Here is a 16,371-nt window from a genome sequence, read left to right as displayed (position 1 = left end):
CACCCCAGCTGGGTGCTGGCACCTCCTGAGGGCTCTGGTGCTGCTCAAACTGGGCCAGTTTTAGGCTGGAGAAGAGGCCACTGGTCCCCAGTCCTGTCCCACAGTTTGCTGGGACCCCTCTGAGGCCAGTGCTGGCTCTTCTCATGAGCTGCCCACACCCAGAGTGGACAAAGACACGGGGGGTGAGGAGAAGGGCCAAACCACGTACCTGGTCTGCTGAAGAACCTGCAAGAGAAATGGTGGGATAAGGGGTTAATTTAACAGGCAACAAACCCCATTTTCTACTCCTCTTGATGCTCTGAGTATCAACAGACTGGCATCAGGGTGTGAACTCGATGGAGGAAGCCCAAAGCAGAGCTGGGGTCACCTGAGTCATTTCTCTGCTCCTGGGGAGTGACTGCACCCAGACAGGGGCATTTCCTCACTGCCACAAAGTTCTGCAGTTTTGTTTCTTCCTCCCTCCACTCCCCACCCAAAACCTCTCCAAAGCCACCCTGTGACACCCCCTGGACTGAGCATCACCAGGGTTCTGCCAAGAGTGAGCACAGGTGAGTCACAGCTTCACCCAGTTTAGACCAAGGACACAAATTTTGGCCATATTTTGGGACATCTGGGGTCAAGAGACGAGCTCTCTCCTCATCAGAAATGTCCTCCCTGCTGTAGACCATCCTGCTTTCACTGTTAAATGATGAAGAATTGATCATGTCTCTTAAATACCCATCCCCAAGAGCTGGAGCATCCCACCCACTGCACAGCGGTGCCGTGATCCTCTGCCACCCATGGCATGCAGCTCTGCATTTTGGAGGATTTCAGCTGCTTTGTCTGTTTTTTACACCCCCAGCCAACATGAATTCCAGCCCTGGGAGGTGGGTGGGAGCACACTTGTATTGTTTTATGCATTAACAAACATCAGTGCTTTGTAGAGTGAATCTCTCAGATCGTTCACGTGCAGCAACGAGCTGCTCAGAAAATGAAATAACTCACCCATCTTGCAGGGAGGAATGATCTCCAAGCACTCCTTGTGAGCACCTGCTCCACATTTGGGGCAAAGATAGCCCTGGTAGAAGGTTCCTCTGCACCAAAAAACAACAACAAAAAAGTCGGAAAATCCTAATTCAGCCTCAGCTTTGTGATTTTTCTCTCTATGTTTTACTGCAGAACAGCAGGAAGGTTGTTGCTCACCTCAGGAACATCCTGCAGGCTTTGCAGTTGGTTGTCTTTTCAAATGTGTACATCTGGAAGTTGTGGTGATTTGCATTGGCTTTCTCTGGCTTTATGTTGGACCTGAGGGAAAGGACCTGGGGGTTATCAGCCTGTCCCCACGGGGCTGCTGGCATTTCAGTCCGAGCTTGGACACCACACGGACAGATACGAAATCCAATGTGAAAGGAGATCAGGGCTGGGTTGTGGAGAGAGGATTTTGTCCATCAACCTTCCCCTGGGACAACAGTCACAGATTTGGCCCTTGCCTGAGTCAATCATCAGCCCAGAGCTGTGGCACGGGGCTAAGCCCTGCTCTGCTCAGGACCAGGGCCTGCAGCACCTGCTCCCTCTTCACCCTCCTCCAGCCCCAGCCTGCTGCTTCCCCATGGCCCAGCACCACGGTGAGGTTTCCTTTCAAGAATCTCAGAAAGGTCTGGGTTGGAAGGGACTTTTAAATTCATCCTATTCCACCCCTGCCAGGGGCAGGGACACCTTCCACTATCCCACGTTGTTCCAAGCCCTGTCCAACCTGGCCTTGGGCACTGCCAGGGATGAGGCATCCACAGCTTCTCTGCACCAGGGCCTCCCCACCCTCACAGGGAAGAATTCCTTCCAAATATCTCATCTCAGTGTCACAGATAAAATCCAGTTTCAGAGCTGCTTTGGTGGGGATGCTCAGAGAATGGTTCCAAGCTCCCTCTGCACAGGAACCCATCCAGCAAGCCCACATGAGCTCCCTCATCACAGGTTTTGCTAGCAGAGCTGCTCTGCAGTGACCTGATGGCCCAAGACACTTTTCCCCCACGCCTGGGAACTGCACCCAGGGCTAGAGCAGCCACTCATGCTCACATGGCCATTTCAAACTGCTCCATCCACTTCCTCTTCATCTCCTCTGTCTTGCAGAAGAACTGGAAGCCCTGTTTGCCCTGGAGGTGGATTAGGTAGAAGCCGTACGACCACTGCAAGAGAAAAGAGAGAGCTGGTCTCAGAGCAGAACACACCACACTTCCATCCACACACCTCAGCCACTGCTCTGAGGGCCTGCCCCTGCCCTTGCTGCTGAACTGTGGCCAGGGACCAGCAGGGGAGGAGGAAGGAGAGCTCCCTGTTTCTCTAGCACATCGCAGTTAGTGATGCCTGAACCGCCCCGGCGCTGTGCACTTGGCCCAAACAGGATTTCATGGTGGCAGACAAGAGAACCCAGATTCTTCTGCTCCACTGGATCCTGCCCAGCCATTCTGTCTGTGGCTGACAGCAAGTGACAGCCCAGGAGGAACATCTGACCTGCCCACTGCACATATGCTCGGCCTGTCTGATCAGCACACTGCACACAAACACACGACAGCGAGGGGGGTGCTCCGCTTACCATTTTTCCGTGAGACTAGAAAGCATAGGAGAGCAAAGTGGAAACAGATTTCATTAAAACACAAAGCCAGCAGCATTCCCTCAGCAGCCAAGTGGCAAAACTGGCTGTTGTCACCCCAGTGGCCCTTATCCCATCTGCACCATAGCTCTTCCCATGGCATGGAAGTGGATTAAGCTAACGGGGCTCTGCTAAAGCAAGAGCTGGGAGGTTTTTCCTCCACAGCTGCAGAGTGAGCATCAAACCACAGGAAAATGATGTTCCCTCAGTGCTTCGAGTGCCAGTTTTGGTGTGCAAAACCTTTCCAGGCTCCTCCACCCCGCAGCTTGTGGGAGCAAGAACATCCTGGACTTTCCCTCCCTCCCTGCCCTCCTCTCCTGCCCATCTGATGTTTGCTCCCTGACATTGGGCCAGAAAGCAGGGAGCAGCTTCCTCCCTCCTAACTCCAACCATCCCAGCCTCCTCAGGGCTGTTCTGCCAGGACAGAGGTCAAGGATCCAGCCCAGCCCCACGTTAATAAACAGTTCCCAATGCTCTTTAAGGCTGCCCTGAAAGTTGAGCGTTTATTTTCCAGCTTTTTGCGAGCCCTGTTTCTATTTTAAAAGGCTAATGGGAACATACTACCCTGAAACAGCTCCAGAATGTTCTCCAGAGCTAATCCCTGGTTCACCTACCTTCTTAATGTCCTTGTTATTCATGGGGTCATCAGTCATCTTGTGGAAGAGCAGCTCAATAATTTCCTTCAGCTCATAATTGTATCCTTTCCTCTTGCAGACGATCACCACTTTATCAAATAAAAATAAATACCTGCCCAAAGCAAGCACATAAACAAGCAACCCAGTCAAACACCTCATTAAAAAATCCAAGGGGAAGGATTTGGAAAGCTCTGCAGAGCTCCCCAGCCAGCGCTGTTCAGTGCCCGGCTCCTGCTGTGATTTCACAGCGATGCTGGGCTATGTCAGTGAAATTCCAGGCAGTAATTAAATAAATGAGCTCAAGGAGAATTGCTAAATGAGGGCACATTTAGTGTGGGGACATTCTGCTGCCACTCACCTGTCCTGCTTGGTGTGGTTGACTATGGAGCGCACCTTCAGCTCCCCATCGATCTTCGGCCTCCCAAACTCCTCCAGCTTCACTTGCTGCAGGAAGCAAAGCAGCGCTCAGACCCACAGCCAGGCCTGGAACGATGCTTTTGGGAAACCCAAAGCTGCCTTCATCCAACCCCCTAGCCCTGCATCAGACTGCCAAAGCTCCTGGCAGCGGCATCACCCTCAGCGAGGGGAGGGAGGATGCTCCAAGGGGAGCCTGGGCATGAACACAGGTACAGGACCCCAGGAAATCCCTGGAGCTCCAGCACTGGTGCCCCAGGGCAAGGCTCAGCAGTCCAAGCACGTTTGCAATCCCCTCCCACCTCCAATAAGCTATTTTTCAGAGGTTTCCACAATAATTAAGGATTTTGTCCCTGTTAAATAACCATCAATTAAAAGCTCATCGTTACCAAATGAAGTCAAGGCTTAAAGTCCCCAAACCCAGCGCCCCTCCAGGTCTGCTGATGCACAGCAATGGGGCTGAGTGTTTGACACCTCTGGAGTTTGGAGGATGAGTTCTCCTTAAAATTCCTGGTTGGGATTTTCGGGGATTAGGTGCCCTTTTACATGAGACCTTCTCCTCCACTTTCAGTTTACCTCTGTCCTCTTAACAGCAAAAGAAACCCTCTTTTCAAACAGAAGCCAGATAGCCAGCTTGGGGAATTTTTGAGTCCTCCCTACACCAATAACATGAAAAGTTGGAGAAACATTTTTAGTGTAACACCAACAAGAGAAGTCACCCTCCACCACAGCCAAAGCAGCTTTGTGATGGAGCATCCACCTCTGAACCATCAGCAAAACATGAGAGTCGTGTCTGAACACATGGGGATCTTTCAGCACATCAGAATAAGTAGTAATTGCCCAAAAAAGCAAATATGTTAATAACAGTCAGACTAAATTTGGTTCAATATTTTCCAGCTTACCAGGTTTTCTATAGAGCTCTGAAATTCACTTATTTTCTTCAAAGTCTCTTTGTCCCTCTTGACTTCATTGATGTACATGGCCAAGTCCTTAAAAAAAAGGGTGAATATTGATTTTTACTTTACCAGTACCTTACCCAGGAGCACAAACACGAGCCTGGCTCCCTGAATCCCTCAGGAACCTGAGCAGGACTCCAGGGCAGCCTGGGGCAGGTGAGGCTGTTGGTGCTCCCAGCGCTGAGCCAGGCAGGTGCTGCAATGTTTTCCATTTCCCAGAAGATGGCAATGCATGAATCCATGGCAATGCGTGAATCCAGTGCAGCACAGCCATCCCAAACGCCAAATTTGTATCCATCAAAGAGAAAGAACCATCCCTTCCACTGGAACAACTTCTTGTACCTTTCAGAGTGGATTTGCTGTGCCTGTTTGCTTCTTATCTGCTCCCTCCTTGACCTCAACAACGGCTCTTGTCAACTTGGATTAAATCTGAGCAGAGGATTCTTTAAGACATCCCCCCCGGGTCAGACCTTGCTCAGCTCCCCAACACAAGAGGGGTTAATCACAGCCCATAATCGCAGATCTACGTGACAATACTTGTAACATCACTGAGACAGGGACGGCAGGGGTGCTGATGAGGAATGACACAACCAAAAGCCTTCTGAAGCAGGGAAACACAATCCCAGGGAAACACAATCCCAGGATCAACCACGACTTCAGACGACAATGTGCAAATGTTGGCTCTGGAATTTCACTGGGAGCTTGGTACTGCATTCTCAGGCAGAGGGTTGGTACCTGCACCAAAAAAACCCCACCACAAACGATTGTTTTGGTGCAAATCCTGCCCTTACCTTGCAAAATCAACTATTCAAGCAAAATAAAAGGGAGCTGAATCCCTTTGGGAATGTCACTCCATCCACCCCCCTACACAGCTCTCGCCCAGACAGCAGCAATGTCTGCTGCGTGCCAGCACAGCAGACAGAAAGGCTGGACTTGTGATGAAAGACATCACTTGCAAGTTAAGCCTTGGTTTACAGATCAATTAAAACCAAACTGAATGGCTCCCAAAGCCCCCTGAGCCCAGCAGGGTTGGAACTGCTCCCACACTCTCCTGGTGATGGGGAGGAGAAGAGAGAAACCTCCCTGATGGTTATCAGTGTCTTCCTGCAAAAAATGCTGAGTCTGCAGCAGAGCCAGAGCAAATACACATTTCTTTTTCAGCAGTGGTGCTGGGTGATGAGGCCACGAGCGGGGTTTAGCTGCTGTCACCAGGTCCAGCGTTCATCTGAGGCCACAGCAGCAGGCTGGGAATGCAACATCCTTCAAACAACCTCAACTCTACAGCGAGCCACACAGCAGCTCTGGATCCGTGGGCTGGCAGGGGTAATGGCTGGAAAGGTCACCCAACTTATGTAAGTGCCAGGAAATGCAGCGCCGAGGTGGAAAACAAAGTGACTGTGAGCACAGGGATGAATCCCGAGGTGCTCTCCAGTAGAAAAACCTGGAGTTAATGAGCATCCCCCATCCAGTCAGGTTCTGCTGACATGGGATGTGGTGTGAATGTGTGTGTGGGGAGACACATCTGAGATTTGGATGACTCTATGATCCTATGATTTTATTTCTTGCTCTCCTGAGATTTTGGGGGCTTCAGCTAAAAGTTGAAAACAAAACTTTAAACAAAGGAAACTGTTGATGCCAAAAGAAATCAACTGTTGAAAAAACATCTTCGTTTTGATAAAAAAAAAAAAAAAAGGTGGATTAAAGGATTCCCACCCAGCACCTGGCTAACAGCACACAGGGAACGCTCCACACATGCAGGCTCTCATTGCTGCCATGCTCCCTGACTTGCTGATACCTTCTGGAGCTCCTCCAAATCCCTCCCAGTGAGAAGAAGAGCCGGATCTGACACAGCCTCCGTGCACACAACAGCAATCAGGGAGAAGTCATAACTTGTCAACAAACCCCAGCTCCCCCAGCTGCCGGGGGAGGGGGACAGCGGTGACAACGGATCTGTTGTGAGGCTGTAGCATCACAGGGCAATCAATACACACAGGTGTGGCCAAAAGGAGGAGACCTTGCCTTGCCTCGAGCTGTTCCTGGCTGGTTTTTCCATCCAAGTGTTTGTTTCACATAGCAGAGGGATCCTGAGCTCTGCTGCACCCCAAACCCAGCACAGCCCCCTCGCCACTCTCACCCTCCTGTACCTGCATTGCCTCCAGAGCCTCCTTCAGCTGCTGCTTCTCTGGCCGGTCTGAGGAATGGCTGAGCAGCTCCTGAAAAAGTATAAATGAATGAAAATGAAGAGTTTGGATGTGCTAGGAAAGATGCCCAGACCCTGCTTGCACCGGGCAGGGTCTGCCTGAGTGTTGGCAGGATGGTGACAGGGGCATCAGAGTGGTTGCAGGTATTCCAAGAGTGACTGGAAGGATGCCAGGGAGGTGGCAGGGATGCCTGGGTGACAGCAGGGATACCAGGGAGGTGGCAGGGATGCAGGGATGCCCGGGCAGGCAGCTGTGGCCAGAGGACAGGGAAAACACCAAGGGCTGCTGCTTGAGAGATCTGTTACATGGAGTTGACGGGAGGAATTTCACACATAATCAGATTATATGCAAGCTTATTTTATATTCATTAAGTGCCTCTCATGGATAACAAGTGCAGAATTATCCTGGGTCACCGTACTTTAGGAGACAGCACAAATATTATGTCGTGTTAAGTGGCTCTAGTAATTATTTTATTTGAAGGGGAATATAAACCCCAACCCTTGCTCGGCATTTGGCAAAGATTCACCCTTCACTGACAGAGGTGAAAGATGCTACAGCAGAGAGAGAAGTGCCAGTGCTGAAAACCTTACTTTTAACAGGAGATGATACTTCAAAACTCTTTGCATTGGAACCACCAGCAGATCTTGCAATTTGAATTTCCCATCCTGGACCTTTAGCGTGCATTCCTAGGACAGAGATCAATAAATCAGCAGTGAGAAAGCAACAGCTTCCCACCCAAAAAAAGTCTCTAAAGTCTTGAGAATGTTTGTTTGGTTTCTGTAAACTCAGTTCTGATGCCCATGGGTTTGTGGTTCTTGCAGCCACCCAGCCAGGGCTGGGGCTCTCACCATGGAGGTTATCAAGGAATTAATCCCAGGGGCTGGACCCTAAATTACAGCCACTGCTGCCATAAAAGTGAGCTACTCCAGCCTAACAAGATGCTGCTCATCAGGGCAGTGCAGGAATGCCCTCAGACCTGGGGAAATGTCAAACGAAACACATTTGCCTCAGCCACCTCCTGGCTGGGCCAAACTAAAAGCACCTGATTTGTGAGGGGCTGGCACTGAGCAGGCAGCCTGTGGCTCTGACGAGCATTAAGTCACTAAGATGAGCTAATTGTGGTCGCAGGAAGTGTTGCCACCACTACCTTTGCCCAGACCCATTTCAGTGACGTGACTCTGCTGGCTGAGCCCTGCTGTGTGACCTGCCAGAGCTGCCACGAGGGAGGGACAGACAGGAAAAGCACTGGATGCTCCAGCCTTGATGTGAGACCCAGAGAACACATTTTAAACAATTCCTAAGCGCAGTTTTATCCCTGAATTGGGTTTACACGGGGAATCAAAGCGCATTTGCGGAAGGCGAGGTAACGCGGACAGACAGCCTGGCAAATTCCGATTAGCATCAAGAGCAAAGCAGGAATTAGAGCTGGGTAAAAACAGCAGCTCGAACAATGCATCCCTTCTGGGGCTCCTTTGATTCCCTTAATACCTGGATCAGCCCCTATTCACACTGAGGAGGCCAGGGCAGGAGTTCCAGAGTTTGCCTGGGGACTTGGGTTCGCCTCTGAGGGTCCCCGATGCTGCCGGTGGCTTTGGGAAACCACGTGGCTCCTGGCTTGGGGATGCTCAGGGCCTGCACGACTCAAAGAACTTGTCCCAGCCAGTCCCACTCAAATAAAGTCACTGGCTTGTTTTAACTCGGAGAAACTTGGGGAGGAAGGACAGAGCATGGGTCTGGTGAGGAGATGAGGGAAAAACGAGGGGGTCGGGACAGGATAACCCCCAGCTTTGCTCTCTCTGTGCTCACACTCACAGCCCTCTCCTCTTCTGCTAAATCAAACATTCCCCAGACACCATTCTCAGCTCCAGAAAGTCCTTCCAAAACCCCTGATAAGGGGTGGGGGGCAGCACTCAGTCCCCCCGCCCGCTCACCTCCACCTTCTGCCGGACGTCCTCCCGGTTGGCAAGGAGGTGGTTCAGGGTGTTCTGGGCATATTCCATGTGGCTGCAGTACTTGCCATAAATCAGCAGCCTGGAGAGGGGGAAATCACAGATTTAACTGGAAATGCTGGCAGTTATAGCCTGTTATAAAAGATATATAAATGTGTGTACAGCGAGAGGACCAGGCAAACAGCTCTTCCCCCATTTAACTGCTTAGCAAAGTATAAACACTCTTTTATTGTGTGGCTTTTTGACATTTAGATTTTCAGCACTTGAACATTTGGAAGTTTCCAGAACCTGTGGAGGTGATTCAGCTCATGATGAGCAGAAAGCCCAGGTGGCCAGAGCAGAGGAGCCTGTTTTTGGAGGGTTAGATGAGATAGTGGGATGAAATTCCTCCTTGTGAGCGTGGTGAGGAACCGTCAAATGTTGCCCAGAGAATTTGTGGCTAACCCTGGAAGTGTCCAAGGCCAGGTTGGACGGGGCTCAGAGCAACCCGGGACAGTGGAAGGTGTCCCTGCCCATGGCAGGGGGTGGGATGGGATGAGTTTTAAGGTCCCTTCCAACCCAAACCATTCTATGATGATTCTCTCACACATTTTAGAAACATTCCTTCTTGAAAGAGCCACAGAGACCTAGAGGTCAAGAGCCTGGGTAATTGGGAAAAGAAGGTTGTCACAGCCTTTGGAAACACAGTGAAGCTCTGCATGGACACCCTGGGCTATAAATTTAAACACCTGACAAAAGAGAGCAGTTTTGTGGTGGATTCCCCCTTTTCCCTCACTTCTCTCATTAATCCTGCCTGACGGGTTTGGGTTTTCTCCCCCTTCCTGGCCGTTAACTGCTCTGCTGCTGCTAAGACACATCTTCCATCACACACTGCAACTCATCCATTATTTGGGGGCCTTGTCTCTCCATGGAGATGATCTGGGAGCCACTGACCCAGCGTTGCTCCATAAACATGGGACATTCACACCCCACAGCAAAGCGAATGAAGAGATTTATGGAGCCACAGCCACGGCAGAGCCACGGCCAGTACAGATTATTCTTCCACCTTTTCCCCCTGACAACTTCTGCACAGGCACAATAATATCCACCTTGTCAGCATGGGGAGAGCTTCAAAGAGGCTTCAGGAGCATAAATTCAAACCTCTGGCTTCCAGAGAAAGAGATTTACAAACTATTTCCTTTAAAAAGCCCCTGCAAAGCCCAGGAGCAATGCATCATTTTGCCAGAATGTCTCCAAGGATGTGGAGGGAAGCAGGAGCTGTTTGTCATGGATAGATTTGATGGAGGAAGGTCTCATATTCAGGGACCAAATGGGGACTCTGGAGGTCCATGTTCCTTCCCTGGTGGGGCAACACAGAAAGCTCACTTTCTCCTCCTCCTCGATTTCCTTGCTGTAAAATGTGGTATTCCTGACTTTCCTGATGTGACTATTTACATCAGCTTGCTCCAAACTCTTCATCCTCAAGAATCCGGCTTTGGGGACTTCTCCACAGCAAAATCCCCCTCTAGCAGCAGTTTCCCACAGCACTGAGGGCCCCAAAATCCCCATGGACTCAACAGAGCTTCAGACCCACCATCACCACCTCACAGCTGCTGTGGCTCCTTCACTCACATCTTTCCAAGGCTTTCAGATGCTTCAGGAAGTTGTCTGCAAGCTCCCTTAGGAAGTGGGTCAGTTTGTTCACCCACCTGCATGGAACATTGATTTAAAAGCTCAAAACCAAGCCTCATGCTCCTGCACAGCCATGGGATCTCCCTGGGCAGCAATGGCACCTCCACAACTCCTCCTGTGTCCCTTCCCTGCTCCCTGTGTCCACAGCTCGGCCCCAGGGATGGCACTGGCATGCATGGAGCTGAGCCAGGAATTAGGAGATCAAAATCACCTGAGTTTTATGAGTATTTTTAAAATTATTTGCATTCTTCTTTGGATTTTTTTTTTTAATTTAATCCAGAAAAAAATGTCCTTTGTAACAAGAGGCCCCAGGGATGATGGAATATGTGACCTCACGGCGTGTTATTAATGCAGATGGTATTTCTGGAGTTATTGACTTCTGAATGGCATTTCTGTGTCTAGACACTGGTTTAATCACAGTGAAATAACAGCCTGGCACCACTCCACAATGAATCACCCTTTGATTAGTATTAAGGATATTAAAGGCTTTTATCAACCTTATCTCCGTGTGCTGTGGTGCTCCTGCTTGCAGCTGCCAGAACTCGGGACCAATTCTGTTGGTGAAAGCAACTTTTACATTTATTCATCGTGCAAAAAGTGCAGGATGAGCTCTGTGCCAAATATGAGATTCTTTAAGAGTGAGGAATCGCTTTGATCTCAGCAGGGCTGAGTCTCCCCTGCCCAGGAGTCACCCCACCACATCACAGCCCTCTGCTGCTTGCAGGAGACCACAAGAAACCCTTGAAGGCCAGTGAGGTTTTGCTCCATTCCAGCTCACCACAATCAAATCCCATCTTCATCCCCTCGGATGTGTCCCCACAAACACATTGGATATTCAGTCTCCTATGGGATGCTGAGCTCAAGAAAAATCCAGGTGCAGCCAGGGGCTTGCAGGAACAAGGATCCACGGGAGCCACACGGCTGAGCCTGGTTGGTCACAGGGGAGATGTCCCAGCCTCTGCTCTGGGTGACCTGACACAGTTGTGGATGGATTTGGCTGCTTAATGTCAGCACTGAGGGATGTTTCAGATGCCTGAGAGCATTTTGCTGTGGAGGATGCAAACCTGGGCTGCTGTGAAAGGCATTTCTGGAATCATAGAATTATTAAGGTGGAAAAAGACCTCTAAGACCACTGAGTCCAACCACTGCCAAGCACTGCCACATGTCCCTAAGCACCACAGGTACACATTTTTTGGACACTTCCAGGGCTGGTGACCCCCCCACTTCCCTGGGCAGCCTGTTCAAGTGCTTGACAACCCTTCCAGTGAAAGAATTTTCACTAATATCCAATCTAAACCTCCCCTGGTGGAACTTGAGGCCATTTCCTCTTGTCCTGTTGTTGTTACTTGGGAGAAAAGATAGATTCCCACCTGGCTCCAACCTTCTTTCAGGCAGTAGGAGAGAGTGAGAAGGCAGAGAGTAACAAGAGGTCTGTTTCAATCTCTGAAAACATTAACCCAAATCTGTTAAAACTGGAGCAGCCTGAAGCCAGGAATTCCTTTACCTCTCTTTGAATTCCAGGAACACTTTTGCCAGGCTGCTTCCTCCAGACATCATTGAGACATCGATGGCTCTCAGGAAACTGAAGTGCACTTTAATTAGGTCCTAAAACCAAGCAACAGTCAATACTTTAAACAAATTCAAAGCAAGTGGGCAAACAGAGCCTAAAGAAATGCACATCTACTCCTTCATCAGGCAGAGTTTTTCCCTCTTTCAGGTGTTTTTAAAGGAAGTTATTCTAGTGGGATGCAGCCCTGACTGGCCTGGAGGACAGGGGTGTAATTCTTCTGAGGTTACACAGTGAGAAACGCCCTACCATGGGGAGGGAGGAGTGGAGGAAGCGCCAGGTTTTGACCCAGACCCTGTGCAAACCAGAGTAGAAACAAATCCCTTCATCACCCTGTGCCCAAACCAGCTAAACCAGCTAAAACCCACAGCCCCAGCCCTGGAACATCCACTGGACAGAATTTTTTCCTTACCTAGACTTCATATATTCCCCACCTCTAAAACTGAGTGCTAAAGAATATCTCCTGAACCAGTTTAAGCTCCACAGCACATGAAAAGCTGAAGCTCTCCAGGTGAATGCACAAATCTAACAGGAAATCAGAAAACCTCCTCCTAAGCAGGGAGAGGGCTGAGCTGCTGTGAAAAGAACAAAGATTTAAGGCACAATGCCCACGATGTTACCTCCAAATTGATAAAAATAGCTTCCATGTCTTGGGGAGTCAGTACCAGCCTCAGGGGGTTCATATAGTTCTGCAAGAGGGAAATGGAAAAAGGGATTGAGGTACTGGAGAGGAGGCGACAAGGAGGGGGGTTTGGACAAGGGATTTGTATTTTCTGCTTCACCAGTTGAGTTTACCTGGGCAGGTTTTAATGAGTTTAAGCACTTGCAAAAGCAGAAGACGACCAGAGAGAGAAGTGAGAGGCAGGAATTGCCGTGAGTGCATCATCCCCAAGCTCCCCTTGGCTCCCACGGCACTTCCAGGGGTGGGAAGGTGCAAGACTCTGCTGTGGGTGCCCACAGCCCCCTCCCCTGCTAAACCTGCAACAGGGGGGTGAAATGCACTCAGCTTGCTGCAGTCCTTGGCTGCACTGAAGCATCTTCCCAGCTCTTTATCTGCCTGGAATTTTGCCCTTGAGAAGGCACCGATGATGTGATTACACGGGCAATGCCTTTCTGAACAAATCCATATTAATAGGAACATCTACGTGACTTGGGACTGCAAAAAAACCCCAAATACAGCACACCCAAGATGGGAATTTCCACCCATAACACCACCAGGACCTGCAAAGCCTTTGCAAGCTTTAATTGATACGAAAGCAATAATTTAACTCTTCCTTTCTACTGAGCCAGAGGGCTGTGGCTGTTTCCAAGGAACAAGGGCTCCTTGCAGACATAAATGACACATTTATTGGGACATTTTCCTGGAAAATGGGAACTGTTATTCCATTTTCCCAGTTTTGCTCACAGCTTTTCGGGGGAACTTCCAGCAGACGGAGGGAAAGAATGGCAAAAGGGGAGGAAACAAAAGCATCAGGGTGATTAGAAATGGCAGCTTGATTTTCATTATTGTTCTTCCTTCCTTTCCTCGGAGCAGGAGCCACCTCCAGGCTCCATCCACGACTCCGCCGCCGCCTCGCTGAGCTGTTCGCTTTTATTTGTTTTTAAAAGAAAGGCACCACAATAATTCATCAAAACCAATTAAAACCCCGCAAATTTAGGCAGCAGAATGTTACTTTTAATCCAATTAGCTTCAACGGCAAGTCAGCACAGCTTCAGCACTTTCGAAAAGCACGCGGAATAAAGGAATTATTCTGTGGCAATCAGAGTGATAAGAGATATCTGCAAACACAGCTCTTATCAGCAACCCCGGCCTGGCTGAGTGAGGAGTGGGAGAGTCTCACCCCAGGGTAGGGGGGACACAGCAGGAGGGTTTTAGGCCTGGTTCTAACCTGCAGCAGTCAGAAAAAAGGAGGCTGGGTTTGGCTCCTACAGGCTGCACATTTGTGCTTGTCAGCCTGGGTGTTGTGGATCCCCCTCCTCTCCCGGTTTCCATGTGGATGCCTCGATCCTGCCTCCTCATATCTGCCAGCTCCGGGAGCAAGGACAAACCTGGCACAGTTAATGTGGGATCCAGGGCTGGTGGGGAAGGGGAGGCTGTGGAAAAGATGGCTCAGTTCTTACCTTTTCTATGTCTTCAAGTGTTTTGTAGTATTTGGCCTCAGTTTCTTGGATTTCCAGCAAACAGCAATTCCTTTTGTCATCTTCTGTCATTCCCATTTTCTAGGGAAAGGAAAAGTAAGACATGGTCAGATACACCTAAGGGTGGTCCAGAAACCTGGTGGGGCTCCACTTCAGCCTCCAGCAACCAAGTTTGGAAAGTCAGGAGAGAACCACTACTGGTTTGTGTTAAAGGGAACTATTTTTACCCAAAAAATGTAAGGAGGAATCCTGGCTGTGTTATTAAATACATTTCAACATGGAAAACTGCGTTTTTTGCTTTTAGTACAGCCACACCACCGAAGACTATCAGCTAAAGAAGAAGAATAAGAGATAAAGGTTGGTTTTTCCCTTTTTTATGTATTTTTTTTGTTGTTGCTTAAGATGAAGCTCATAACAGATACTAAGTGGGTCATAAATAATACGTTAGACATATACAAATCCCTGGCCAGGGTTGCCAATTCTCACGATTTTAGGTCAAATCTGATAAAATGTGCTTTTCCCATAGCTCCAGCTCCTGGAGTCACTTCTGCTCTGTAAAGCTGGGAACACGTGCTGGGAGCTGCTGCAGAATCTGAATTTGGGAGGGGGTGCAGTGATGGGGTTTTCTGGATCATGCACAGGAACAGAGACCCTCTGTCCACCCCCTCAGAACTCACGGCTGGGACCTATCAGCTGGATGAAACCCCAGATTTGAATCGATTCATCTTACCTGCATGTATCTAATCTGAAGCATGCAGAAATACAAGAAGCCATTAGCATCACACACTTGCTGTTGCAACAAATCCTACCCCAAAAATTCAATGTTTTGGCAGATATATCAAAAATAGACCCTTCTGCTCAGGGAAGGGGAGGGAAAGGGAGTTACAGCTCTCAACTCCAACACTGCTCAGAAGAAAACATAAAACATTGCGGAGAGACAGTGAAAAACTGCCAATTCCACTGACCTTAATCCTATCCCTACCTGGCTGCTGGAGCTTTCCCCCCTTTTTTGCCATTTATACAAGAAATTCCTCCCAAAACTTTCCCGAGGGGCAGCTCTTGGGCCAAGTGCCTTTTGCAACTGGTGGCAAAAAGCACTGGTGGCCAACGAGCCGTGCTGACTTCAGATCCAAGCACTTTGGCGGGATCACTGGGAATTTTTTGGCCCCATCTCCTTGATCCAGAGGGAGTTTTGGTGTGCAGGGAGCTCCTCCAGCTGCAGACAAGGTGTGAAGGGATGGAATTAGGGTTTCATTGTCTTTGTCCCACACCCAGCCAAGCTGGGAGAGGGAAGGAATCAGAGCACAGGCATCCATGGATGCAGCCCTGCATTCCCAGGCTCCAGCCCCTCATGTCTGGCTCAGTCATGTCCTGCTCCAGGGATTTAATTGATCAGTGAACTTGTCCATTGATCCTGCTTTGTTCCAGGGAGGTGTGTACTATGTGAACGTGGGGAGAGTAATTAGAGTCTGAACAAAGCCTGAGGGTGGCAGATATTGGATGGGGGAGAAAATTTGGAAGGTCACACTCTGGAGAAGGTCCCTTCCAGCCCTGCAGCAGCGCTGGGGACACAGGTAGGGGGGGGGCTGTGGGCACCTTTGGGGAGGTGCAAAGGCCACCAACACCTCCCTGGCTCGTCCATGAGTGTGACATTTGCTCCAAAGCTCTTGGAGATAATCCAAGTCCCTCCATGATGCTGTCCATGCCTCACACTCTGGCTTCCCCATCAGCAAAAGCTTTTTAGAGGTGACAAACAGGGATGGCTGCTTGTCCCTAATGCCACACAGGTCCCTGCTGCCCCAGAAAGCTCCCTGTAAACATCTCCCTGCTCTGAGCCACCCAGGTAGGAAGGAGCAGCAGGCACAGACAGCTGCTGGATCCCTCACACACAGATCTGTCAGAGCTCGCCCCGATCTAAAAATACCAGCGGCACCTCTGCCTGACAGAGCAGGCGGAGCCTCCCTGGAAAGGCTGGAGTGACACAGGCTCAGCACAAAGTCCTATTTTTAGCTTATCTTTTAGGGCTTATTAGGTCTCCCTTTCCCTTCCTGCTCCCCAGACTCCTTCAGATGACAGGCTGGGCTGGGAAACTCCTTGGAGAACCCCTCTGGGCCGGTGCCATCCCAGCTGCGCTTGTTCTTAGCGCTCGGTTTTAGCGATTCCCTTCCCTGCAGCATCACCTGCCAGTGGCACAGAGTTAATTTCCTTCATGG

General features: G+C 49.8%; 1 protein-coding gene across 2 annotated transcripts in view; it reads right to left on the bottom strand.

Annotated features, from left to right (window-relative positions):
- Positions 1–16,371, bottom strand: part of VAV2 (vav guanine nucleotide exchange factor 2) — a 122,599-nt gene that overhangs the window by 8,487 nt on the left and 97,741 nt on the right. The window contains exons 6-19 of one of the 2 annotated variants that reach the window (XM_082295297.1): positions 14,141–14,239; positions 12,640–12,708; positions 11,957–12,057; positions 8,764–8,863; positions 7,423–7,518; positions 6,776–6,844; positions 4,578–4,664; positions 3,620–3,705; positions 3,241–3,373; positions 2,570–2,584; positions 2,053–2,162; positions 1,183–1,284; positions 985–1,073; positions 209–225 (exon numbers count right to left, since the gene is read on the bottom strand). In XM_082295297.1, the coding sequence (XP_082151423.1) occupies positions 209–225; positions 985–1,073; positions 1,183–1,284; positions 2,053–2,162; positions 2,570–2,584; positions 3,241–3,373; positions 3,620–3,705; positions 4,578–4,664; positions 6,776–6,844; positions 7,423–7,518; positions 8,764–8,863; positions 11,957–12,057; positions 12,640–12,708; positions 14,141–14,239 (1,173 nt within the window). The remainder of the gene's footprint in view (positions 1–208; positions 226–984; positions 1,074–1,182; positions 1,285–2,052; positions 2,163–2,569; positions 2,585–3,240; positions 3,374–3,619; positions 3,706–4,577; positions 4,665–6,775; positions 6,845–7,422; positions 7,519–8,763; positions 8,864–11,956; positions 12,058–12,639; positions 12,709–14,140; positions 14,240–16,371) is intronic. The other variant, XM_082295298.1, reaches the window with a different exon arrangement.

The sequence above is a fragment of the Coloeus monedula genome (assembly GCF_965178545.1).
Source record: "Coloeus monedula genome assembly, chromosome: 21".
NCBI classification, from domain to species: Eukaryota; Metazoa; Chordata; class Aves; order Passeriformes; family Corvidae; genus Coloeus; species Coloeus monedula.
Note: the sequence above shows the minus strand (reverse complement) of the source record. Positions and strands in the feature narration are given on the sequence as shown.